Source organism: Polypterus senegalus, chromosome 13, assembly GCF_016835505.1.
Source record: "Polypterus senegalus isolate Bchr_013 chromosome 13, ASM1683550v1, whole genome shotgun sequence".
NCBI lineage: Eukaryota > Metazoa > Chordata > Cladistia > Polypteriformes > Polypteridae > Polypterus > Polypterus senegalus.
In genome coordinates, this window is record NC_053166.1 from 11,444,996 (window position 1) to 11,471,444 (window position 26,449).

The 26,449-nt window shown below is 43.6% G+C and overlaps 1 protein-coding gene across 1 annotated transcript in view; it reads left to right on the forward strand.

The window, feature by feature from the left end:
• Positions 1 to 26,449, forward strand: part of LOC120543375 (collagen alpha-1(XXIII) chain-like) — a 146,254-nt gene that overhangs the window by 105,191 nt on the left and 14,614 nt on the right. Inside the window, exons 19-29 of the mRNA XM_039776417.1 lie at positions 1,225 to 1,278; positions 1,394 to 1,438; positions 3,503 to 3,592; positions 5,246 to 5,308; positions 9,112 to 9,168; positions 11,888 to 11,914; positions 12,473 to 12,544; positions 15,196 to 15,240; positions 16,267 to 16,293; positions 24,472 to 24,525; positions 25,726 to 25,812. Of these exons, the coding sequence (XP_039632351.1) occupies positions 1,225 to 1,278; positions 1,394 to 1,438; positions 3,503 to 3,592; positions 5,246 to 5,308; positions 9,112 to 9,168; positions 11,888 to 11,914; positions 12,473 to 12,544; positions 15,196 to 15,240; positions 16,267 to 16,293; positions 24,472 to 24,525; positions 25,726 to 25,812 (621 nt within the window). The remainder of the gene's footprint in view (positions 1 to 1,224; positions 1,279 to 1,393; positions 1,439 to 3,502; positions 3,593 to 5,245; positions 5,309 to 9,111; positions 9,169 to 11,887; positions 11,915 to 12,472; positions 12,545 to 15,195; positions 15,241 to 16,266; positions 16,294 to 24,471; positions 24,526 to 25,725; positions 25,813 to 26,449) is intronic.

The window sequence follows — 26,449 nt, forward strand, 5'->3', positions numbered from 1 at the left end:
GCAAGTCTCATTGATCTGATCTTTCACCTGCGGCTATTAAACATGGCTGTTACAGCTGGGAGCTTTGTCCTGATCCTTGTCCCATTCTACACTTCATTTTTTTTTTAAGGCTTTGAACCTCATGGTTGCATACAGTGAATGTCAAAATCCCACTTTAATGAACATTATTTTGAATCTGTAAATAATGTTTTATTTAATCTGAACATGTACTAATAACAAATAAGTAATGGTGACTGACTGTGAACTGATTTTGCTCTTTCAAATCTTTAATGGTAGCACCTATTTGCCATGTGTTGTTGGTGATTGTTGATGGTTAAATTTTGCTTGTTGATAGATCCTTAGCCCGTTGATATTGATTAATTTCTACTAACCTGTTGTGTTTAATTTAAAATTGAAAGTACTTTTTCAAACAATCTCTTTTATCACCATCCCCAAATCAACTTAAAGTTCAGTAGTTTTCAAGTCCACGTTGTTTTGTTCACTAACATGGTATAGATGCCTTTGCCATGCAAAATTGTGTTCTTAAGTTAAACATTTTCTATTATTTTTTTTTTAACACACACAGCCAGTCCTGGCATGTACACCACTCAGGGCATGATTGCCAATCTTGTACCCACATTCTCTGCTTACACAGCCACACACTTATAATCCGGGCAAAATCTGGTTTGACATCTTGCTGAAAAATGCAGGGATGTCCACTGTAAAGATGGCATCTATATAGCACCATAAGCTGCTCCAAAATTTGCTCTAACTCCCCCAATAAAACAAAAGATGCTGGCTTTTGGATCTGATGCTGTTAACAGCTTGGATGGCCCTTTTCCTCTTTGACCCAGAGAAAATGATGGCTGTTTTTTTTCCAAAAACTATTTGAAATGTTGACTCATTAAATCACAAAACACGATTCCACTGTGTGACTTTCCATCTCTGATGAAACCGAGCTTAGAGAAGTTGGCAGCGCTTCTCCACAGAGTTGATGTGTGAGGACCAAGAACAGCAGACTGTGGGTAGATAAAACCTTGAAAGGAAGCTTATGAAATATCATGACGACACATGTGAGGAATTTAAATTCTAGATCTCCTAACTATAACTCTTCATCCCAGTCAAAAACAGAAATAAATCGTGTCTCCATTCTCCAGCCTTGGAGATTGCATGACAGTGGTTTATTTTAAATGTAAGCATAAAGCAGTATTTACATCTTACATGATCATTTTTAATTATTTTTAGGGTCCTCCTGGTCCTCCAGGTTCACAAGGCCTTCCAGGACCTCCAGGTCCAAAGGTAGGTGAATATGAAATATTAAATTTCTGATGAATCCAAAAGATTAAGCTGATTGATTGATCAGCAGACAACGAAACAGTACAATGTGTAATTTAAATCCATTCTGTCAATACAGGGAGAACTGGGACTTCCTGGACCCCCTGGAGTGGATGGAGAGAAGGTAAAGAAATTTGTATTTTTATTGCAATGTCACTGTTTTTAAGAAACACCTATTTGTCCAGCTCTTTGGTTTCCAAATAAAACATTTGTGTGTCAGGTGCACTCCAAACAGATGTTCCCTCGGGTACAGGGAGTGAAACCTGGTGACATTCACAGAACAGTAGGCTGTTTGGGTACCTGTCTAGTGCCAACTTTACGGTACACCAAGTCATCATGCATTATGGCATGGGTAGATCCTAATGTGCAACAATGGTAGACAACGTAATCTGTTAGTCTTCTTTGATGAAGGCATTTATTTACCATGTCAACATGCATAATGTTAATGTTCGACCAAATCAAGCTTCAGTCGGTTACACTTGTTCTTCCTGATTTAAACCTTTCACTTCCATACCTGGCCAATATCCTTTGGTGAATCTCAGCAGGTTTCACTCCCCATTGCCAAAGAAATTTCATCCAGCGTTCATGTTCCTTTGACAGTGGCTTCAATTAGACTAATGGAAGAGCGCTGTGCTGTGCATTTTCAAACTTCACATAAGCCATCACAAGCGTGTTGTATTGTCAGCTTCTATCCGTTATAGTTACTGCGTAATTTTTAAATTGCGTTTACTTTTGGATTTAGAGTCCAACATGAAAAACTTAATTAAGATTGACTCAGTCTTTTCAGAATGATGTTCTGTTTTTGTAATGTTCCCCCATTTCAGCCCCCCTTCTCCTCAATGAAATTTTTGAAATGTCACAGAGTCTTTATTTTAAGTTGCATCAACGACAATCTACATGCATGAAAATCAGTTCAACCATTTATGCATGTTTGGGGAACAAACAGACACAATGCAATCATAGGGTTGAAATGAGGTCCTTAGAAGCAAAAATAAATAAATAACATTAAAGGCGGCACGATGGTGCAGTGGTAGTGCTGCTGCCTCGCAGTAAGGAGCCCTGGGTTTGGTTCCCGGGTCCTCCCTGCATGGAGTTTGCATGTTCTCCCCGTGTCTACGTGGGTTTCCTCCCACAGTCCAAAGACATGCAGGTTAGGTGCAATGGCGATCCTAAATTGTCCTTAGTGTGTGCTTGGTGTGTGTGTATGTGTGTGTGTGCCCTGCGGTGGGCTGGCACCCTGCCCAGGGATTTGTTTCTGCCTTGTGCCCTGTGTTGGCTGGGATTGGCTCCAGCAGACCCCCATGACCCTGTAGTTAGGATATAGCGGGTTGGTTAATGAATGAAGATGAAAAATTCAAAAGATATATATAAAAGATATAGATGAGTAGCCCAAGTACCTAGCATTGGTGGTGTGAATAAATAAGGAAGAATTTTCTTTCGGAAATTCAGCATGGCTAATAGCCCACAATAAGACAAAAAGGTGTATTTTACAAAAGGCAAAAGCTGTAATCCAGCAAGAAAATGAAACTTATTCAGATTAGATGAGAAGAAAATGCTGTACTGTATGTACCTGTGGTTTTTGTCCCAATCTCCTCCTCCACCAGCCTTAGGGCACTCCTGCTGCTCGATGGGAATTGTAGTCCCCACTGTCAGTGCTAATTTTTGGGTTACCCCAATCCCATTATAACCCTTCACACCAATATGATATATAAGGCCCGTGTAAAATGTTGTGAACATTGGTTCATCTGATTTTGTGTGATTAGCGAATAGACAAACAGATAAACAAACAGACATACAAATCTCTTATTATTTTATTTATTTAGATAGACAAGAATGCACATATCTTTCATTATGAGTGGCTGTTAAATAACATTTTGATCAGTGAATAAAACTATATCATTTGCTTTATGGATTTTGTAATTAACATCATGGACATGTCATTCATTACTACAGAACTTTATAAAGCAGATAACAAAATGACAGTAACTGATAATAATCCGGTATTTCAAAGTGGACCACATTAGTTTGGTTGTGACATCAACTCAAATGCCCACATACATAAGTTTGCGTGAAACTGGACTATTTGCATTTTATGGCATTCCTTTGACACAGTTTGGGATTCATTCAGTGCTTTCAAGTGCTTCACATCAAACATAATAACAAGGCACCTATGTCTTTTAATCTACAGGGCCCTAAAGGTGCCAAAGGGGATGCTGGAAACCCTGGCCTAGATGGCCAGAAAGGAGAACAAGGCGAGATGGGATTGTCAGGTCCTGCGGTTAGTATATCAGTACTTGACCATAACAGATGTTCTTTGAAAAATATCTTTTGTCCTCACTCCAGTTCCAAAGGATTCTGCTATAAAGAAGTCACATATGGGTTCCTGAAAAAGAACAGCTTCATGATGTTTCATACAAACTGTTCTCGAAAGTTTCTTTCTTCACACATAAACACACTATAGACAGTGTGATTTTGATACTTCTGATGCCTGTACTAACCTGGATGCAAAACTAACCTAGTTAATCGTCTGTCTGGACTTTCATATGCCAAACATGTCCATGTAGCTATTCACAGTTTACTCCATTTCCTCTGTGAGTGCCTATTGATGGACTAGTGTCCTGTCCAGTGTTGGCTCCTGCCTTTTGCCTACTGTTGCCCGGGATAAGTTCATCTGTCCACAACACTGCAGCAGGAAAAGTAATTTCTGAAGATGAATGGTTGGATTCTTCAATGTGCTTGATCAACCTCCTCCATATAGCTCGGTCCTGCACATCTTCCTCAGTCAAGACCTTTTGTTTCAGATCTTCTTTTACTTTGTTCATCTACCTCCGCTTTGGCCTCCCTCACTTTTATCTTCCTATCATTACCATTTTGGTTAAGTTTTACAGCTGGGTGCTTTTCTTGAGACTAACCCTCTATATTTATTGGGGCTTGGGACCTGCACCAAGTTGGGCTGGTTTGGCCCCCAGTGGCTAGATTAAAATGAATGGCTGGATAAATACAGAAATTAGTCACCCCCATGGACGTTTTCACATTTTATTGTTATACAACATAAAGACACAGTAGATGTAATTTGGCTTTTTTGACACAAAGACTGTTTAATGTCAAAGTGGAAACTGGTTAGAACTGTTTAGATGAGAACAGGCCATTCAACACAAACAAAACTCACCAGTTCAATCCACATAACTGTTCCAAAATAACGTCGATTTCAGTTTTTGAAGGTCCTCAAAGTCCTACTGTCTACCACACTACTTGGTCACTTATTTACGGTTCTCTGTGTAAAGAAAAACTTCCCAATGATTGTGTGAAATTTACTCTTAACAAATTTCCAACGGTATCCTTGTGATTCTGTCAAATACATTTTAAAGTAACGGTCTCAATCCACTGGTTTAATTCCCTTTATAATATTGAACACTTCAGTCATGTCTCCTCTTAATCTTTTTTGCTTAAACTGTAAAGGCTCAACTCTTTTAATATTTCCTCATAACTCATCCCCTGTAGCCCTGGAATCAGCCTAGTTGCTCTTTTCTGACCTTTCTCTAGTGCTGTTATGTCCTTTTTGTAGCCAAAACTGCACCCAGTACTCCAGATGAGGTCTCACCAGTGTGTTTATAAAGCTTGAGCAAAACCTTGTTGGACTTTCACTCCACACATCAAGGTGCTATATAACCTGACATTCTGTTAGCCTTCTTACTGACTTCTGAACACCATTTGGAAGTTGGATAGTGTTGAGTCCACTGCGACTCCTAGATTCTTCTCATAAGGTGTACTTTCAATTTTCAGACCACACACTGTGATCTAAATGAAAACTTCCAAGGGGGTGAATACTTTCTATAGCAACTTTATATCATATCAGGTTTTTTCACCACCCATACCTTTACTTTACTTATGTGTTTGTTGCACACTTAATGTAGTTTTGTTTTGGTTGCAGGGTGCAGATGGACATAAAGGAGACAAAGGAGAGCCTTGCCCATCCACTCTTGAAGACAGCCTCGTAAGTTTAAAAGCTCATTTAACATGCCAGCAGTAAATATATATTATTAATTATGTTTACATACAATACTTTTTAATTATTTGTAAATCCCTTAAGTCTGTGTTCACCTGGGGTGATGCACTATGGAAAAGGAAAATGATAAACTCTGCAGCACATAGATGATGAACTCTTTTATCTTTTAACAAAGGTAAAGTTACCATAAAATATCAGGATGAGTGTGTTAATTGCTAATGCGGAATTTCATACAGGAATTGTATAACGTTACTCTATGGACAGTGCAACAACCTGGATACACTTTACTCTTATAAACTCCTAAGTGCAGTTCCTGTCAGAACAAAAGTGAACTACAGTTCTAAAGGATTCAAATATTTATCCTTAAAATAAACTGTATACTCAAATACTAGTCCAAGCTGCTACTCATTTATAGCAAGCAAAATACGAAACTGAACTACAAAAGTGTAAAGCTGACTCTGAAGAATGTATAGTGGATTCGGGAAGTATGGAGACCTCTTAATTTTCTGTACACTTTATTGTGTTGTAGATTTAATTTAGATGGACAAATTTGACATTTTTGCCCATTAATCTACACTCATTAACCCATAATGACAAAATGAAAATGTGTTTTTAGAAAGGTCTGCAAGTTTATTAAAAATCCAAAACTGAAATCTCTCATTCATAAAAGTATGCTGTCCCTTTGTTGTTTCTGTCCAAATTGTGCTCTGGTGCATCCTGTTTCCTATAATTCTCCTTGAGATTTGTCTAGACCTTGATTGGAGTCCGCCTGTACCAAACTGAATTGACTTTGTTTAGGTGGGCGCACATGTATCAATTTACACTATGTGTCATGACAAAATCCAAGCCATGAAGTTCAAGGAACCATCAGTTGACCTCCGTGATCAAATTTTGGTGAGGCATAGATCAGGGCAAGGGGATCAAACCATTTCTAAATCTTTTAGTGTTCCCAGAAACACAGTGGACTCAAGAGTTGTGAAATGGAAGAAGTCTGGAACCATCAGGGCTCTTCTTAGATTTGTCCGTCCAGCCAAACTGAGTAACCAGACATGAAGGGCAATGGCCATGGAGGTAGTCAAGATCTCAATGGTTACTCTACCAGAAATTCAGAAGTCCCTGCTGAGATAAGAGTATAAACCATTTCAGTAGCACTCAGTCAATCAGAACAGAAGCCACTCTTGAGTAACAAGCATATGACAGCCTATTTGGAGTTTTGCAAATGACATTTAAAGGACTCTGAGAACATGAGGGAAAAGATTCTGTAGTTTGATGAGACAAAAATTTAACTCTTTGGGCAACACCCAAACACAACATCACCTACCTAATGCCATCCATACAATGAAACATGGTAGTGGCAGCATTATGTTATACAAGTGCAGGGTCAGAGAGACGGGTCAGAATAAAAGGAAGGATGAATGCAACCAAATCCAAAAAGGTCCATGAAGAAAACCTTCTCCTGAGTATGTGCGTCCTCAGTCTGGGGGGTGACAGTTCAATGACACAAAGTATACAGCCAAGACAACACTGGAGTGGCTTCAAGACAAGTTTCTAAGTGTCCTGGAGTGGCCCAGATTTAAACCCCCTGGAACATGTATGGAGAAACCTGAAGAAGAGAGCTTACAGATACAGTACTTCCTATCTAATCTAATGGAGATTGAGAAGATCTGCCATGAAGAATGGGACAAAATTGGCCAAATCCAATTGCATAAAGCTTGTAAGAAACTTAACCAAAAAGACTCAAAGCTGGACTTGCTGCCAAAGGAGCTTCTACAAATCACTAAATTAAAGTTCTGAAGACTTCTAGAAATGGGAGATTTCAGTTTTTGATTTTTAATAAATCTACAAACAATTCTGAAAGCGTGCTTTTACTTTGTCATTATTGAGTGTAGACTCATCCATCCATCCTCTTCCGCTTATCCAAGGTCGGGTCGCGGGGGCAGCAGAAGCCCAGACTTCCCTCTCCCCGGCCACTTCTTCCAGCTCTTCCGGGAGAATCCCAAGGCGTTCCCAGGCCAGCCGGTAAACATAGTCCCTCCAGCGTGTGAGTGTAGACTGATAGGCAAAAATGGTAAATTCATCCATTTAAAATGAAATCTGTAACAAAATACAGAGTGCAGAATGTGAAAGAATCTGAGTACTTTCTGAATAAACTGTAACTGACTGGGTACATGGAAAATTCAGCAAACTACTGTTGAAATTTCAACGCTTTAGATTTTCTTGGAATTGATAAGACCTTGCATTCATGAAATAATTAATCAAGTATTCATAAATATAGAACAAGTACAAGACAGGCAAAGACCTATACCATGCTATAATAGACAAATAAATAGTTAAACATAAAGGATAGATAGATAGATGGATGGCCGGGACCCATGCCTGGTCGGGACGCCGCTTTGACACTGGATCCGGGGGAGCAGTCATGGGATGCACACTACGTCCCCCGGAGCACTTGTTGGCAGCCCCACTGGGTTGTATCGGGGCCAATAGTTTGGAACACAGGAGCTCATTTCTGTTGGGCGCTGTGGCCACCGCCAGGGGGAGCTGCATGGTCTAACGAGCCCATTGAGGCGAGAACGCAGCCACACCCGGAGGTGCAGCCGGAAGTAGGTAGCACCTGCAGCACTTCCAGGTGGGCTATAAAAGAAGCCGACAGTCACCACTCTGGGCGCCAGTGGGGAGGAGATGGACAAAGCTGCCCTGGGAGGAGAGGAGAGGAGAGGAGGAGGAAGAAGAGTTTGTTGTGGTGTTTTTGCTTTTGTGTGCTTTGGGACTGTGATGTGTCTGTGGGTACGAGGAAGGTGTAGTCCACAGACAAAGAAAAATTAAAACCTTTTTATTTATTTCTACACATGCCTCTGTTGTCAGTCTGTGTCGGGTCAACACCTATAAAGCGCCTTTGTCACACTAGATAGATAGATACATAGATAGTAATTTGAAATAGATAAAAATAATAACTAATAATAAGCAACAGAGACACTGCAGTTTCTAAACCACACAGTGATGCAGCTGGTTAGGACGTTCTCAATGGTGCCCCTGTAGATTAGCTGAGGCCCAGAGTTTCCTGCTTACAACCAGAACACATTCCTCAGCTAAAAAGATAACTTTCAGGATGATTTTCTGGGATGTTAACAGCAAAAAACAAACATAAAACACTCTAAGCGCAACAGAAAATCCATTAAAGCCAATGGGAGGTTAAAACTGACAACAAGGACATGGTAGTTTTCAAAATGTGTAGCAGCTGTACAAAAATCTCAATCTTTTTGTTGAGCTGAAAAGCTGATATTTAGGACATTTGTATGGGTTGTGAACAAACACAGCAACTTAATATACTGTAGCAGAAAATGTATTAAAGCCAATGGTGGGTCAAAACTGACCCAAAGGGCCTGGCAATGTTCAAACTCTGTAGCAGTACCACCAAAATGTAAAATTTGGAAAAATGCTCATGCTTTTTATAAAGTTAGGTCACTTCACTAAAAGCCTTCAGATGGCTTAGCTGCAAAGATGACTTTTAGGATGTTTTTAACTTTTCATTAATTTGGGGACATATTTGGAAACGTTTCATCCTGAACAGGTGAGATTTTGAGTGCTTTTACTGATTTCAAACACAAAAATGGATCAAATTAGACCTGGAGATGTTGTGAAGGTTAAAAAGTCTTTTGTTTACTGATACTTTGTGCTATGCAGCTTTTCACATTTACACTTTTCATCGTTGGCATAGTGACTATTAAATTATTACTTATCCAAATTCATATTTCCAGGTGGTAATTAATGCCCTTTCTGTTCTATTTGAGGTTCAAATGATCTCTCAACCAGGGCCCCCTGGTCCACCTGGTCTCCAAGGTCCAATTGTAAGTGTTAAATTTGTCTTAAATGTCTTCATGGCGATGTCTTCTAAATCAGACCAGACATGGTGATGTTCTTTAGTGAGGCAGACTAGAGACAGCTACATGAGAAGGCCAACTGTGTCATTTATCAGTGCAGGGACAGAAACTTCAACATCTCTTATAGGAATACTCCACTCAAAAGTGTTACTTACCTCTTGTGGTATATACTGACTGAAACATACAGTATACTATACTGAAACATTTTTTATTAATATTATGTTTTCATGGAGAAGAAATAACAAACTCTTGACCAATGAATGAACGGGAAAGGCATCTCTTCAATTCAAAAGCTCAGTCTCATGTGAACAGATTTCCTCTGCGTGCGCTACATGGATTTTACAGAACTGTTTATTTACCAATATGTTAGCAAAAAATGCATGTGATTTTCCTATTGTGTGTATGAATTCATGGCTTGAAATGTGGATTATATGACCTAAAGTAACATGACAGATTTTCAATTAACATTTTATATTGTTAGCTGAGATCTAGCATCAGTCTCCATAGACACCCATTCTGTAAGAAAGTTTGTTATCTTCATTCTCCTTGAAACATGAGATTAATTTTTCTTATCTCAGCCATCATTGCAAGCCACACAGGGTAAGTAACAAATTGTTCCACTTCTTTTACATACATTTGCATTTATTTTCTTATCAGATGTTTGTAACCTAAGTGACTTAAAAAAAGAAGTCAACATAATTGAGTAAACATCAGTTCTGGGGTCTGTTTGGGAACAAGTTTGACAGGATAAGGTTACAAAATTGACCATCACAAGTGAAGAGTTCAGAAGAAAAATCAAGTGAGTTATAATTCCTACATTACAAGATCCTAACAGTTAATATGAGACAGAAATTCACCAAACAAGAGAGTTTTTGAACACTTGTTAAACACACTGAGGGACTCAGAAGTTCAAATGGAGGTGGGCATTTCATTCCACTTGCTAGGAACTACACATGAACAGAGTCAGGATGTAAATGTGCTGCCATACAGAGGTGGTATCACCAGATGCCATTCATCAGCAGACCTAAGTGGTCAAGAAGGAGCACAGAACCTCACAAGTGTCTTCATATCTACAAGTTCTGATCCATTGACTACTCTGTAGGCAAGTATCAAGGATTTAAACTTCATTTGTGCCAATACATGAAGCTGATATAGTGATCTGAAAAGATGCCCACCTTGGCTGTTTGAATACCAGACACTGGGCTGCATTTTGAATCATGTACAGTAGCATGGTGATGCAGGACGGTGCTCCTGCCAGCAGAGAGTTGCATTAGTCCAGACATGACAAGACCAAAGTCTGGACCAGGACTTGTGCTGCATACTCTGTCAGATACATCTGATATTGTATAGAGGGTATCTGTAAGACCGAGAGACCATTGCAGCATGGTCAGTGAAGGACAGCTGGTCATCCATCTCTACCACAATGTTGCATACAGTCTTGGTGGGTGTTAGCAATAATGAGCTAAAGCTGAACAGAGATGGGGTGCTGAAAGGGGCAGATGAGATGGGATAACAAGATGGTCTGTGTTTGCTAGGGTAAGTTGAAGATGGTGTCCCATCATCCAGGTAGCAGTATCAGTGAGACATGCAGAGATTCCCGCCCGAGTCCACATTCTCAGGATGGAATGACAGGTTCAGCTACATATCAATAGTATAGCACTGATAAGAAAAGACATGGGACTGGATAATAGGGCCTAGTAAGGAACAGTACAGAGAAGAAGAGGAAGGGTGCACCCCTATATTTCCCTGGTGCACCCTTATCATCTCCTAACTCAAGCACATGGTAATATCTATCCAGGATAAGAACTGAGCCACCTGAGGGCAGTCCCAGTGATGCCAGGGTTAGAGAGGGTGACAAGGAGAATTTGGTGGTTGACTGTGTCAAAGGCAGATGGCATATTGATAACTCCAGCCAGCCGTAATGTGAATAGAAAACCAATGAGAGCTTTTTGAAATGTAACCAGAAGAAAAGGGTAGTTGAAAGCTAAAAAGAAATTGAAACTGGGAGTCAGATGTATCAAAGCCAAACTGCGAGACAAAAATACCAGCTCAAGTTGAGACCAGAGAAAACCTTAAGGAAAAAGATTTGATTTGAACAAAAGAACGAATGACATAAAGAGTTTTTTGTATCTGCCAACTTGGATAGGAATGGAACTTTTCAATGCCACTTTAAAACCAAGTACTGCTGACAACGTTTGCAACTTCTGAGGACATGTCCCCTTACAACACAGGAAGCATCTTAACAATGGGGGTATAAATGGTGATGATCGTAAAAGCAATGCAACGTGTGGTGAAAATGGTTCAAATAACTTTAAAGAATTGAAGCCAAGTCACTAATCTACAATTTCAGGGTGAAATCAGATTCCACGTTATAAATGCTTCTAAAAAGAGTCCAAGAATTCACAAAAAGGTGGTGGATTTCATACAAAAAAATTAAAGTAAACCACAGATTTTACCACATACTGTATATACTGTAGAAAAAACATCTTAATTTTGGTGGAGTATTCCTTTAAGAATGTATTTTGAAAAGTGATCTTAATATTACTGTCAAAGGATATTTCAAACTTCCAGATTATGAGTGTTAATTTTATTACCCATAATATTTGAGTGCAAAACCTATAAAGTGTATATATTACATTGATTTGGAGCGGTTTGATTTTTAAAACAGAATTTTTTCTAATTATAGGGGCATCCTGGATCTGCAGGGCAAAAGGTAAAATTCTGGATTTTGTTTTTATTGAACTATGCAGAACTATTTATTGAACTATGGTATCTCACAATAAGGAGACCAGAGTTTATGTCCCGGGTCCTCCTTGTGTGGAGTTTGCATGTTCTTCCTGTGTTTGGTTTCATCCCAGAGTCAAAAGACATGCAGGTTAGGTGAACTGGTGATTCTAAAATGGCCCTAGTGTGTGCCTGGGGTGTGTGTGTGTGTGTGTGTGTGTGTGTGTGTGTGTGTGTGTGTGTGTTTGTGCCCTGTGATGTACTGAGACCCCTTCCAGGGTTTTTTCATGCCTTGCGTCCTGTGCTACCTGGGATAGGCTCCAGCAGAACCCCGTGTCCCAGTTCAGGCTTAAACAGGCTAGAAAATGACTGACTGTATGCAGATAGCCTGATAATTATTTCTCTTTTTCTGGTTCATTAAATGCTTTCAAAACAGGTAATAACAAAAATAAGTTTTCTGTAACCCATAGAGCTCAATATTATTTACTTTAGTGATTCTTGTGGTCTCTGCATGGACATGAGTTAAAATATTTGCTTCATTTTTCAGGGTGAACCAGGACTTGATGGTATGAAAGGTGAAAAAGGAGAACTCGGAGAAAGAGGAATGCCTGGACCAAAAGTAAGTTTTCCTTTGACAACTCTGAATTTCCAAATGTTCTAATATATAAAATAAAATACTATCATGTCAAACAAAGGCAAATTCTTTGAAATACATAAAAATGTGATATCATTTTCAAACCCACTAAATATTGACCAGGGTCACCGAGTGGTGAGTATGACCAGCGCCTATCCCAGTTAGCATAGAGGACAAGGCAGGAGCAAACCCTGGACAGGGTGCCCGTTCATCACAGGGTGAACACACACACACTTGTGCCCTTTTTGAATTGTCAGTCCACCTAACCTGCATGTCTTTGGACAGTGGGAGGAAAGAGTCATTGAAGCATGAAGGGTTTGAACTTAATATGTGCTGCTACAGGACACCATTGTAGTGATATGAAGAGAGAAGTGACATGTCCCTGTCTCGGCTGGCCTACAAAAATGTTCTTACAGCCTTGAAAAAGGTATTTTATTTTTAAAAATAGAACTAGTGATTCAGGAGATAAGCTTCTAATTCTTTTGTCTAACACAATAAATAAAAAATAAAAACAAAATTGCTTCCATTTTCTAAGTAACTAACATATTAGTCTTCTTGTGAGGGTTCACAATGAAGAAATGTGTCAGGTGGATCAGAGTAGTGGTTAAGGCTTTGGACCTCAAACCCTGAGGTTGTGGGTGCAATTCCTGCTACTGACACTTTGTGACCCTGAGCAAGTCACTTGACCTGCCTGTGCTCCAATTAGAAAACCAAAAGAAATGGAACCAATTGTGTCATAAATGTTCTAAGTCGCCTTAGATAAAGGCATCAGCCAAATAAATAAATGTTAATAGGAATGGGAGACACACTGGGATAACTGAGTTGCATCTCAAGGACAGGATCCTGAGTTGACTAAAAGGGAATTGCTGAGAGCTTTGTTAATAAAGATTTTTTGTAACAATTCCAGGAATTTTTGGGTCCCCCCTCATATATGGCATATTATAATACCAACATATTGAAAAGCACTGCATGCCCCTAACAGAAGAGTGCAGCATATTCCATCCATCTATTGTCTGAACCCACTTACTGCAGTTCAGCATCATGTGGGACCAAAACAGCTATAAATACAAAACATGAGCCAACCCTGAGGAGGGTGTTGATTTAGATATAAACGATCGAGTTTCAAGATTAAGGGGGGTGAAGAACAGATTAGTTTTCACAGTTGATAGAAATACTGGAACAAATGTTACTACAAACAAATTTGAAATCCTCAAATCCAGATGTGTGAAGCTTGTTACGTCAGACACAAGAAGACTGCAGGCCATAATCGCTACCAAAAGGGCTTCAAATAAGCACTGAGTAAAATGGTCTGAATACTTGTGTCAATATTATATTTCAGTTTTTCATCTTTAGTAAATCTTCAAAAACTTCTGAAATCCTCTTTTCATTTCATTTAATTTTGGGATATTGAGTATTGCTTGATGCCTCGCAGTTAGGAGACCCGGGTTTGCTTCCCGGGTCCTCCCTGCGTGGAGTTTGCATGTTCTCCCCGTGTCTGCGTGGGTTTCCTCCGGCTCGGTTTCCTCCCACAATCCAAAGACATGCAGGTTAGGTGGATTGCCGATTCTAAATTGGCCCTAGTGTGTGCTTGGTGTGTGGGTGTGTTTGTGTGTGTCCTGCGGTGGGTTGGCACCCTGCCCAGGATTGGTTCCTGCCTTGTGCCCTGTGTTGGCTGGGATTGGCTCCAGCAGACCCCCGTGACCCTGTATTCGGATTCAGTGGGTTAGAAAATGGGTGGATGGATGGAGTATTGCTTGATGTGTAAAAAAAAAAAAAAGTTAAATGATTTAACCGCAAGGCTTCAACATAACAAAATGAATAAAAAGTGAAAGAGTCTGAATACAGTCACAGGGCACTCACTGTATGTTAGTAAAAGCCAGGGGACAGGTTTTCTTCTATCGAGATAGTTTCCTATAGACTGTAATTACAAATGGGTGCCACTAAGCCCTAAACAGACACGATGTCACCCAACACAACTCTGGGTTTAAATAAAGGGTATTTCTTTGTTACTAACGAGTTCCAAATAATCACCAGACCAAATCAACACCAGAATGTAACAAGCTACCAATTTCTTCCCTCCTTCCTTCCTCCAAGAGTGATAGTTGCTTACTGCTTCCCAACTGTTAATCCTTAAGGTGAGACCTTGGGCAGTACCGGAGACTGCTTCTGGTGTCACGGCAAAGGTCATCCAAAGCACTTCCGTTTCATGTGGAAACCAGGGGCAGTCCCCTCTGATGGCACCCAGGGACCCTAACAGGGCTGCATTTCCAGGCTCCAATCCTCATGAAACCCGGCGGGTGTCTTAACTGGGTTCAGCCCAGACACTGCCAACTGCCATGTGGTAGAATGAACTGCTCGCCGCACTCATGTTCACCCAGTCCATCCACTATTTTTCTGTCCCAGTTGGGATGAAGATTGTGAGGCATTCCAGCTGGGTTAAGTCTCCACTCCCGCTGTTCTACCATTATGGCCTCCTAGCCAGGCAAGAAATCTTCATCCACCCTGCCCAGTATGTCTGTGCTTCCTCCATGGCACTTACAAGACAAAGTAGCTCAGACCACATAGCAAAAAAAAAATTAGTTTGATAAATTCTGATTATATGGAATTGACTTCATGATTATTCTTTCATTTGTTAGGGTAACACCGGTTTAGTAGGACTTCCAGGCACCAAAGGAGAAAAGGTAACGGTTTATTCTTTCATTGAACATTTCCTTACACAAAGCTGAAATTGTCACAGAAAAGCTTAAATATTATTGTCTAATTATACTGATGTACAGAAGATAATGATATTTTTTTAAGTAAATTTTGCAGTTACTGATCATTACTGTACCTGACCCACCACATCTACTAGTATACAATTGCTTATCCTTCCATCAGGTTAGATGCTTGGCCTTGGAGTCATTGGCATTATCTCTAATTCTTGAATACTAATGAAAGGATTTTGTTAACTTGGTTTTTTAGGGACTAGGGGGATTCTGATCATTACCATTGTTGTTAGGTTGTAATTCTGAGCAAATGTTTTTATGTTTTATTATAATACACAAAAGAACATTTGAAACTTGAAAGTACGCCTTTTGAGAAAGATCAAAGTGTCAAAGTGGACTTGTCAATACCTCCATCTAAACTGTACAGAAGTGACCAAGAAGGCTAATAGGATATTAAGTTATAAAGCACCTTTAATGTGTCCAGGGAATTTATGCTTAACCTTAACAATGCACACATGTGGCCTCATCTGGAGTACTGCATGTAGTTTTGGTCTCCACATTATACAAAACAGAAAAAGCAGCCCTAGGAAAAAGTCCAAAGGAGAGCGACTAGGCTGATCGGGACTACGAGGTATGAGCTATGAGGAGAGACTGAAGGAGTTAAAGAACAGGGACACCGGTAGGGAAGTTGTTAACACAGACCTCGCCGAAATGTTAGAAAGTCTTTCTTCACACAATGAACCACAGGAACATGGAATAAGTGACCAAGCAGTGTGGTGGAGAGCAGGATGTGGAGACCTTTAACATCTCAACTTGGTGTTATTTTGGACAATCAAGGTGGACAAGCTTGTCTATTCTTGTCACTATTGTTCAAATGTTCTGTATTTTTATGAAGATCATCAAATCTTAATTCTTTTTAACTGGTCGTGTTATGACAAAAAAGATGAAGTAAAATGAAAGAAAATGCTGTAAATTTTAACTTGTGATGTTTTTGAATTACAGGGCAAAACAGGCGAACCAGGATTAGATGTAAGTGTTTTAAAGAGTGGTCTGTATAATATATTGTCACAAGAACGAGACATGGACAGATAAAGAGTTGGGGCAGCCACCCGTATATTGTGGTATCCTGGCTGCAAAGTCGTTTTTCTTGTAAAAATACAGAGCACTGAAGTGCATACAACCGAGTCCAAAACAAGACTGAGGAAACAAAGGAAAGGGGGCAGGTTTTAAAGGGGGAGACAGGAAGTGAGGTCGTATGGATCTGGCACGTGGTCTTCCACCATTGGCTCAGTAGCGGAGGTGACATCAGAGGGACTGGAGCTGGTGTGGCCGAGTTCCATTGGCTCAGTCCCGGAAGTGATGTCAGGAGATCCAGGTGAAATCCCCCGGGGATGGTCTACAGGCAAGGAGAAAAGAGTCAGTGCACTCTGCCACACCCGGCATGCCTCGAACTGCCTTCACTCAAGCCCTTTAGCTGCCTCCCATGCGCACGTGTGTGACAAGGCCCCCCCCTTAGCCCAGACCCGGCGGGTCGGGCGACCCTAACCGAGAGGTCGTGAACCCGAGAAAGGGCATCAGCGTTGGCGTGGAGCGCCCGGCGATGAACGAGCGAAAACTTGCGGCTGCAGGTCAAGAAACCACCGGGTGACCCGCGGATTCGACTCCTTGTGGAGGGCCATCCACTGTAGGGGTGCATGGTCCGTGACAAGGGTGAATTCCCGGCCCAACAGGTAGTACCTCAGCTGAGTAATCGCCCATTTAATCGCCAGAGCCTCCCTCTCCACCGCAGCATACCTGGTCTCCCAGTCCAACAGTTTCCGGCTCAGGAACATGATGGGGTGCTCCACACCATCGACGCTTTGGCTCAGCACGGCGCCCAGGCCTGTGTCCGAAGCGTCCGTCTGGAGGATGAAAGGCAAAGAAAAGTTAGGTGCCATCAAAACAGGTGTGGACGTAAGGGCCTGCTTTAAGTCACCAAATGCAGCGCCTGTTTTTTCAGTCCATGCCACAATGTTCGGGGCCCTCTTCTTTGTTAAATCAGTCAAGGCGCGCTCTCTCCAAAACCGGGTACAAACCGGCGGTAGTACCCGGCTAAGCCGAAAGGCTTGGCCCTGCCGCTTGGTTCGCGGACGGGGCCATTTCAGAATGGCATCAATTTTGGAGCACTGTGGCCTTACGGTACCCCACCCACCAGGTAGCCTAAATATTTGGCCTCGCTTAATCCAAGAAGCATTTCCTGGGATTAATCCGGAGCCCGCCTCACCAAGTGTCCGTAATACCGCTTGGACATGCTGTAGGTGTTCCTTCCATGTGCTGGAATAGATGACCACGTCATCCAGGTAGGCAGCACTGTATGAGTTATGAGGCCGAAGCACTTTGTCCACCAGACGCTGAAAGGTTGCTGGAGCCCGTGTAACCCAAATGGAAGGACACGATACTGCCAGTGTCCGCTAGGGGTACTAAGCGGTTTTACCTTCGGAGTCCGTTAAAGGACCCTGCCAGTACCCTTTCGTCATGTCAAGTGTGGTCAGGTATTGAGCCTGTCCAAGCCTCTCGAGGAGGTCGTCCACGCGTGGCATTGGATAGGCATCAAATTGGGAGACTTGATTAAGCCGACGGAAGTCATTGCAGAACCTCCAACTTCCGTCAGGCTTACCGGCAGCACAATGGGGCTGGACCAGGGACTATAACTTTCCTCAATCACACCTAGCTCCAGCATGCGCTTGATCTCAAGCTCCACTTCAGCCTTTTTGCCTCGGGAAGACGATACGGCGTTCTCGGACAACAACCCGGGCTCTGTCACGATGTTGTGCTCAATCAGAGAGGTCCTTCCGGGTTCTCACTGACTACCTCCCGACGGTCCGGATAACTGTTTCCAGCTCCTGCCGCTGTCTGGGACTTAAGTCCGTGCGAAGTTAAGGTCGTGTGTGTGGCGAAGAGTGAGCGGGCTGGCGGAGGAGGGATCGGGGTCCCTGTCCTTCCACGGTTTCAGCAGGTTCACATGATAAACCCGCGTCTATTCTTGTCACTATTGTTCAAATGTTCTGTATTTTTATGAAGATCATCAAATCTTAATTCTTTTTAACTGGTCGTGTTATGACAAAAAAGATGAAGTAAAATGAAAGAAAATGCTGTAAATTTTAACTTGTGATGTTTTTGAATTACAGGGCAAAACAGGCGAACCAGGATTAGATGTAAGTGTTTTAAAGAGTGGTCTGTATAATATATTGTCACAAGAACGAGACATGGACAGATAAAGAGTTGGGGCAGCCACCCGTATATTGTGGTATCCTGGCTGCAAAGTCGTTTTTCTTGTAAAATACAGAGCACTGAAGTGCATACAACCGAGTCCAAAACAAGACTGAGGAAACAAAGGAAAGGGGCAGGTTTTAAAGGGGAGACAGGAAGTGAGGTCGATGGATCTGGCACGTGGTCTTCCACCATTGGCTCAGTAGCCGGAGGTGACATCAGAGGGACTGGAGCTGGTGTGGCCGAGTTCCATTGGCTCAGTCCCGGAAGTGATGTCAGGAGATCCAGGTGAAATCCCCCGGGGATGGTCTACAGGCAAGGAGAAAAGAGTCAGTGCACTCTGCCACACCCGGCATGCCTCGAACTGCCTTCACTCAAGCCCTTTAGCTGCCTCCCATGCGCGTGTGTGACAAGGCCCCCTTAGCCCAGACCCGACGGGTCGGGCGACTAACCGAGAGGTCGTGAACCCGAGAAAGGCATCAGCGTTGGCGTGGAGAGCCCGGCGATGAACGGCGAAAACTTGTACGGCTGCAGGTCAAGAAACCACCGGGTGACCCGCGGATTCGACTCCTTGTGGAGGGCCATCCACTGTAGGGTGCATGGTCCGTGACAAGGGTGAATTCCGCCCAACAGGTAGTACCTCAGCTGAGTAATCGCCCATTTAATCGCCAGAGCCTCCCTCTCCACCGCAGCATACCTGGTCTCCGGTCCAACAGTTTCCGGCTCAGGAACATGATGGGGTGCTCCACACCATCGACGCTTTGGCTCAGCACGCGCCCAGGCCTGTGTCCGGCGTCCGCCTGGAGGATGAAAGGCAAAGAAAAGTTAGGTGCCATCAAAACAGGTGTGGGCGTAAGGGCCTGCTTTAAGTCACCAAATGCAGCGCCTGTTTTTCAGTCCATGCCACAATGTTCGGGCCCTCTTCTTTGTTAAATCAGTCAAGGCGCCGCTCTCTCCAAAACCGAGGTACAAACCGGCGGTAGTACCCGCTAACCGAAAGGCTTGGACCTGCCGCTTGGTTCATGGACGGGCCATTTCAGAATGGCATCAATTTTGGAGCACTGTGGCCTTACGGTACCCGACCCACCAGGTAGCCTAAATATTTGGCCTCGCTTAATCCAAGAAGCATTTCCTGGGATTAATCCGAGCCCGCCTCACCAAGTGTCCGTAATACCGCTTGGACATGCTGTAGGTGTTCCTTCCATGTGCTGGAATAGATGACCACGTCATCCAGGTAGGCAGCACTGTATGAGTTATGAGGCGAAGCACTTTGTCCACCAGACGCTGAAAGGTTGCTGGAGCCCTGTGTAACCCAAATGGAAGGACAAGATACTGCCAGTGACCGATAGGGGAACTAAACGCGGTTTATACCTTGGAGTCCGTTAAAGGAACCTGCCAGTACCCTTTCGTCATGTCAAGTGTGGTCAGGTATTGAGCCTGTCCAAGCCTCTCGAGGAGGTCGCCCACGCGTGGCATTGGATAAGCATCAAATTGGGAGACTTGATTAAGCCGACGGAAGTCATTGCAGAACCTCCAACTTCCGTCAGGCTTACCGACGAGCACAATGGGGCTGGACCAGGGACTATAACTTTCCTCAATCACACCTAGCTCCAGCATGCGCTTGATCTCAAGCTCCACTTCAGCCTTTTTTGCCTCGGGAAGGCGATACGGGCGTTCTCGGACAACAACCCCGGCTCTGTCACATGTTGTGCTCAATCAGAGAGGTCCTTCCGGGTTCTCACTGACTACCTCCCGAACGGTCCGGATAACTGTTTCCAGCTCCTGCCGCTGTCTGGGACTTAAGTCCGTGCGAAGTTAAGGTCGTGTGTGTGGCGAAGAGTGAGCGGGCTGGCGGAGGAGGGATCGGGGTCCCTGTCCTTCCACGGTTTCAGCAGGTTCACATGATAAACCGCTCCTTTGGCCGGCGATTGGGTTGACTCACCAAATAGTCGACCAGTCCCTTCCTCTCCTTAACTTCGTAGGGGCCCTGCCAGTGGGCAAGCAATTTAGAGTGGGAGGTAGGCACTAGGACCATGACCCGATCTCCCGGGCGGAACTCCCGAAGAGACGTGCCGCGGTTGTAGTACCGGCCTGTGCTGCTTGAGCCTCCTCCATGTGACTTTTAAGGACAGGCGAATCTTTCCAAATCTATCGCGTAACTCGCGCGATATACTCCAGTATGTTTGTGGAGGGAAGAGCCTCTTCTTCCCAGCCTTCTTTCAAAATATCTAATATGCCCGAGGTTGTCGCCCGTACAGTAGTTCAAAGGGGAGAACCCGTGGAGGCTTGTGGGACTTCCGATAGGCAAAAAGGACGAGGGGGAGGAGCTGATCCCAGTTCCTTCCATCCTCGCTGACCACCTTACGCAGCATTTGCTTGAGAGTTTGATTAAACCTCTCTACTAATCCGTCGGTTTGAGGATGATACACGAGGTCTTTAAATGCTTTATTTTCAGTAATCTGGCAGTCTCCTTGAGCGTTTCCGAGGTGAAGGGGTCCCCTGGTCTGTCAAGACTTCTTTGGGGATCCCCACGCCGAATACCCCTAGTAATTCCGTGCGATGGCTTTAGAGGTAGCTGAGCGCAACGGAACAGCTTCGGGGTATCGTGTAGCGTAATCCACGAGGACTAAAATGTACTTGTGTCCTCGGGCTGAGGGCTCCAGGTGTCCCACCAGGTCGACCCCGATTCTGTGGAAGGGAACGTCAATCAGTGGAATAGGAACGAGAGGAGCACGGTCCCTCCTAGGAATTTGTCGCAGTTGACACTCCGGGCAGGAAGCGCCAAAGCGACGAACCTCCTCATTAATTCCTGGCCAGTAGAAACGGAGCTTGATCCGCTCCAGAGTTTTTCGGTGCCCAGGTGGCCACCTAGGAGGTGGGCGTGTGCTAGCTCGCAGACCTGCCGCGGAAGGTGCGCGGCACCAGCAGCAGCCTCGTCTCCTGCCCGTCATGCATTGCTACACGGTAAAGGAGGTCATTATCTAGCACAAAGTAGGGGCCCTGTGGCATCGACTGATTAGTGCGCTGGCCATTGACAAGGACCACTGCATTTTTTACAAACTTCAGGGAGTCATCATTCCATTGCTCCCTTCTAAAAGAAGCCGGCGTTTCTTTAAATTGGAACCGCAACACGGAGAGAGGGTCAGCGTCGACCTCAATGGGCGTGGTTTCTTCCCGCTCCGCCGCGTCGGTGGGGGATGGCGTGTTAGCCAGCGGCGGCCGGGAGTTGCCCGTCAGTCAGGGCGACGCCGTCTCTCTCTGCCGGCTGATTACACGGCGTGGAGGCAGCTTGAGACGGGTTATCTCCGTCCATAACGAGGCCCAAATTAACCCCGGAGTGGTATGTGTCTCACCGCTTTTGATTTTAGACCAGTCCGCCCTAGTATCACCGGGTGTGGAGGATCAGGTAGGACGCTACGGTGAGTTCTGAACTGACCCTCCGTAACTGATGACACAGCGGCGGACCTGTACCAGCGGATGTCTCCGTGGACACAGGTTATACCGGTCTTAAATTTTAGCCACTGTTGCGGTTGCACAAAGCGGCGGGCAACAATGGAAATGTTGCTGCCGAGTCGAACAAACCTGTGGTCTTGTGTCCGTTGGCGATCACCACGCCAGTATGTGGGACCGCCAAGCGGATTAGCAGAGCACACCAACCCTCCTCGCCCTCCACCTGCATTCCTCCTTGCCCCAAGCGGTTTGCGCCACGCGCCCGCTGGACGCCGCATGAGCTCCGGATTGTACAGGGAGGGGCTAGGTCTTGGAACGTACCCGGCTGGGTTTGACATGAGGACGGTTCTGCTCCCCCAGAGTGTGAGGCCGCCCTCTGCGTCTCCATAAGCTCTATGAGCTCAGACATGTTCTTAAACTGCTGCCCCAAACCGGCTGGGTGAAGCCACGGGAAGCGCTTCCAGGAGCAGATAGCAAGCTACCTGCTCTATTATTTGGTAGGGCGTGTTTTCAAATGGCCGTAGCCAATGCCCTACCATTGCCCATAAGGACCAGGCTTGTTGTTGGTGGCGCTCAGGGTCCAACCTCCATTTTTATTTTATTCACCTGCCAGTCTGGGGCACCCCTAGGTGGTAAATGGGGCTTTGGTTTCGAGGGAGGCAGGCACTCTCCCCAAGAGAGCATACTGAGTCCCTTTGCCTCCCTCCAGGGCAGCCCAATTCTGTGAGCCCCACCCGCACACTCCCTGGCCTCCAGATGGCCTAGTTATGAGTGCTGGGAGCGGAGCCCGCGACCGGTCACGCCGACCACGGGCACCCTCCCGCCTGAAGACTCGGCCCATGCACTCCCACCTGGGTATATTGCAGGTCCTGTCCCCTTCTCCTCTGGGACTTCTCCATCCTGCCGACTACGCCACTGTCACAAGAACGAGACATGGACAGATAAAGAGTTGGGGCAGCCACCCGTATATTGTGGTATCCTGGCTGCAAAGTCGTTTTTCTTGTAAAAATACAGAGCACTGAAGTGCATACAACCGAGTCCAAAACAAGACTGAGGAAACAAAGGAAAGGGGGCAGGTTTTAAAGGGGGAGACAGGAAGTGAGGTCGTATGGATCTGGCACGTGGTCTTCCACCATTGGCTCAGTAGCGGAGGTGACATCAGAGGGACTGGAGCTGGTGTGGCCGAGTTCCATTGGCTCAGTCCCGAAGTGATGTCAGGAGATCCAGGTGAAATCCCCGGGATGGTCTACAGGCAAGGAGAAAAGAGTCAGTGCACTCTGCCACACCCCGGCATGCCTCCGAACTGCCTTCACTCAAGCCCTTTAGCTGCCTCCCATGCGCACGTGTGTGACAATATGTTCTGGGTAATCCACCTTAATAAAAGGATAAATGTGTGTATGTGTGTCTGTTCGGTTGCTGTGTCCCTGTCATTCCAAAAGATAACGCATCACAATCATTTTTTAGTAATACAATGCATTGCATTTGTCACTCCAACAGATGGTGCATCAAAAACTTCAACACTCCCGACTCTATGAATCACAATACCAAGTGGCATATAACAGAGACATATGCATTGCATGGTGGCACAGCAAATGTTAAAACTGAGGTCTACCTTGATTACTTAGATTTTAACCCATCTTAGATGAGTAGCACAGTTAGTTCACACTAATAAAGGATAAGTGTCTGTGTGTCTCTCTCTGTTTCTGTCCGGTTGCTATGTCTCTGTCATTCAATAAAACAATGAAGATCTCTAATAATTCAGGCAGCTAAGATGACTTTTAACTAAAGGTTTATTGTTTTATTGTTGGGGCAAATGTGCTCCTTGTTAGGGGCATGTCCTTAGAGTCATGATTTTTTATAATGACTCGATGGGTTAAATGTCCCCCTGGGCAGAGCTGAACAATCCAATAGGTGACATAGACGGCTGCCTTTAGCGGCATTTTTGAAAGTTAAGAGGCACATCCCCTGGATGCTGAGAAGCAGCGTTTATATAACTCAAGCAGTGTAGGTGGGTATTTCAAGTTATAGTCTTGGTAGTGTAGTGGCTGGTCTGGGTAAGGGGTTGGCCGTTACAGCGGCATGCCCTCTGAAATCTCCCCTGCCTTGCTATGGACACTAAGGAATGCTGTTGTGGTAACTCTAAGAGCATGTGCTGTGGACCTTTCTGAGCTCCGACCCCAGGATGTGCTATGGACACTGAGGGCTTGCTTAGGTAATTCAATGGGCGAATGCTTTGGACACTGAGGGGAACCCCTATCCTCACTCAGCCCTTGTAGTCTAATAATACTGAATGTATACTAATGACGTTGAGGGGTGCCGTTCAAGTAACTACATGGGATAAGTAACATATAAAAAATATTATTTTTGGAAGGAGTATTCGCTAATATATCAGTATTGTAGTAATTTAAATCAACATAAATGAAGATTAAAATTGTATTATTCTGTATGCTTATAATCATTTTGACATGAGTTATGCTAAATGTGCACCATCTTTATATTTTTGTTTAGGGTTTTCCAGGCTTAAGAGGTGAAAAAGGAGACAGAGGAGACAAAGGAGAAAAGGTATGAAGATCTTATACTGGGCTACTCCTGTGTGTCTGGGCCTTTGCGTCATAACACAATTAGAACAAAGTGAACATTTGACGTGCATATTAGCTCACTGCTCTGAGCGGAACCCCGTTTGGAAGCTTGAATACTGATCTCAGCTGAGGCTAGAGAGGCTCCCAGTTCTTTGGATGTTTTTGTACAGTCGTCTGTGTGTTGCCTTCCCTGAAAAGGTTCCCCACTGTTCCGCTATTTTTCATTTGGAGATAATGACGAACTCTGTGTTGTACTTGAGTCCCAGAGGCTTAGAAACAACTTTGTAATGTCTTGCTGATTGGTTAGTTTCAAGTTCCACAACATTGTTCCTCATTACTGTAATTTAGTTTGATTGAGACGTATCTATCAATCTATTTTCTAAACCTGTTCATCCAGAGAAGGGTCATGAAAGAGCTGGAGCCTATTCCAGCAATTACATGGCAACAGGCAGGAAAAACACCTAGACAGGACACCAGTCCATCACAAGCGCACACATACCATACACACACAAAATAGACCCAGTTTAACAAGGCCAGTCCTCCTAACTGCATGTTTTTGGACTGTGGGAGGAAACCCACCCAGACACTGGGAGAACATGCACAGTGTTTTAGAAACTTTATGGTGATAACTTCACTGTCATGTTTACGTGTTAATGTTGCACATCAATCCTAGGGGATTTTATTTTGTGCTACTGCATGCTGCTATATGGTGTATTGAGGGTATAACAATAAAGCCACTTGACTTGACCACATGACAGAAAGACCCTCACAGGCAGAGTGCTCCAGAGGGAAGTGACCACAGCAATGGATGAACAACAACAACAACATTTATTTATATAGCACATTTTCATACAAAAAAAATATAGCTCAAAGTGCTTTACAAAATGAAGAATAGAAAAATAGAAGACAGTAAAAAATAAAATAAGTCAACATTAATTAACATAGAATATGTTGAACATTTGTTCAAAGTTTAATAAGTAGGATTTTGGGTAAAAAGAAACAAAGCCAGCCGGCCAGCCATCCACACACATAATTTTAATGGACAGCTACAGTATGTGGGATGCTTAATTCGTCTTGTTCTTACTCCGATGCTAGAACCTGATTTGAATGTTCACTTATAAGTTTAACTGTCAGTAAGATCAACAAGAATTTTAATAACATGTTTCTGTTTCATTTTTCCTAGGGGGAGAGAGGCATGCAAGGCAAAAAAGGGTTAAAAGGACAAAAAGGCGAGCACGGACCTCCAGGATTGGATCAGCCATGTCCTGTGGTATGTAGTCACAGTTGTCTTTGATTTACTGTGCTGTTACATTGCAGGTGGTACACTTGTTCAGTGAGACATGGCTGTGGGATGGTGGTATTCCTTACCACATCATGTAGCTAACTTGAAATTGTTATTATATAGAAACCCATGCAAAGAAATAGTTTCCATAAGAGGCAATAAAGCCAAAAAACACATTTCTCTTGGGAAGAATAGAAGCATGCAATTACTGTGTCACTCTGTAATTTGCACACACAAGATGAGTGTGCAACAAAGCACTTGACATGGGTTCCGGGCTTCTTTTTTTTGTGCCACTCATTGTTTATCACGTTTATTCATGATTATAGCTTTTATTATTTATTTTGAATTTTGGTGTCAATACTTGTCTGTACCATGCTTAACAGTTAAACTTTGGGAATCACTCCTGAATTCACAAATATGGATCTTTAAATTTACATAATTAGCTGACACAATGAAAGTTTATGTACAGTTTATGTGTACAACAGATTTGCTGCTTTATGGCCAACCGAGTTGAGGCCGTTTGTACTTACGGCCAAGAGATATAGGAAAATGTCAGGGTATCGATGTTCTACAAGTTCCCAAAACCATCCACTAGAGGCCACAAAGGCTGTACACCTTACTGCAA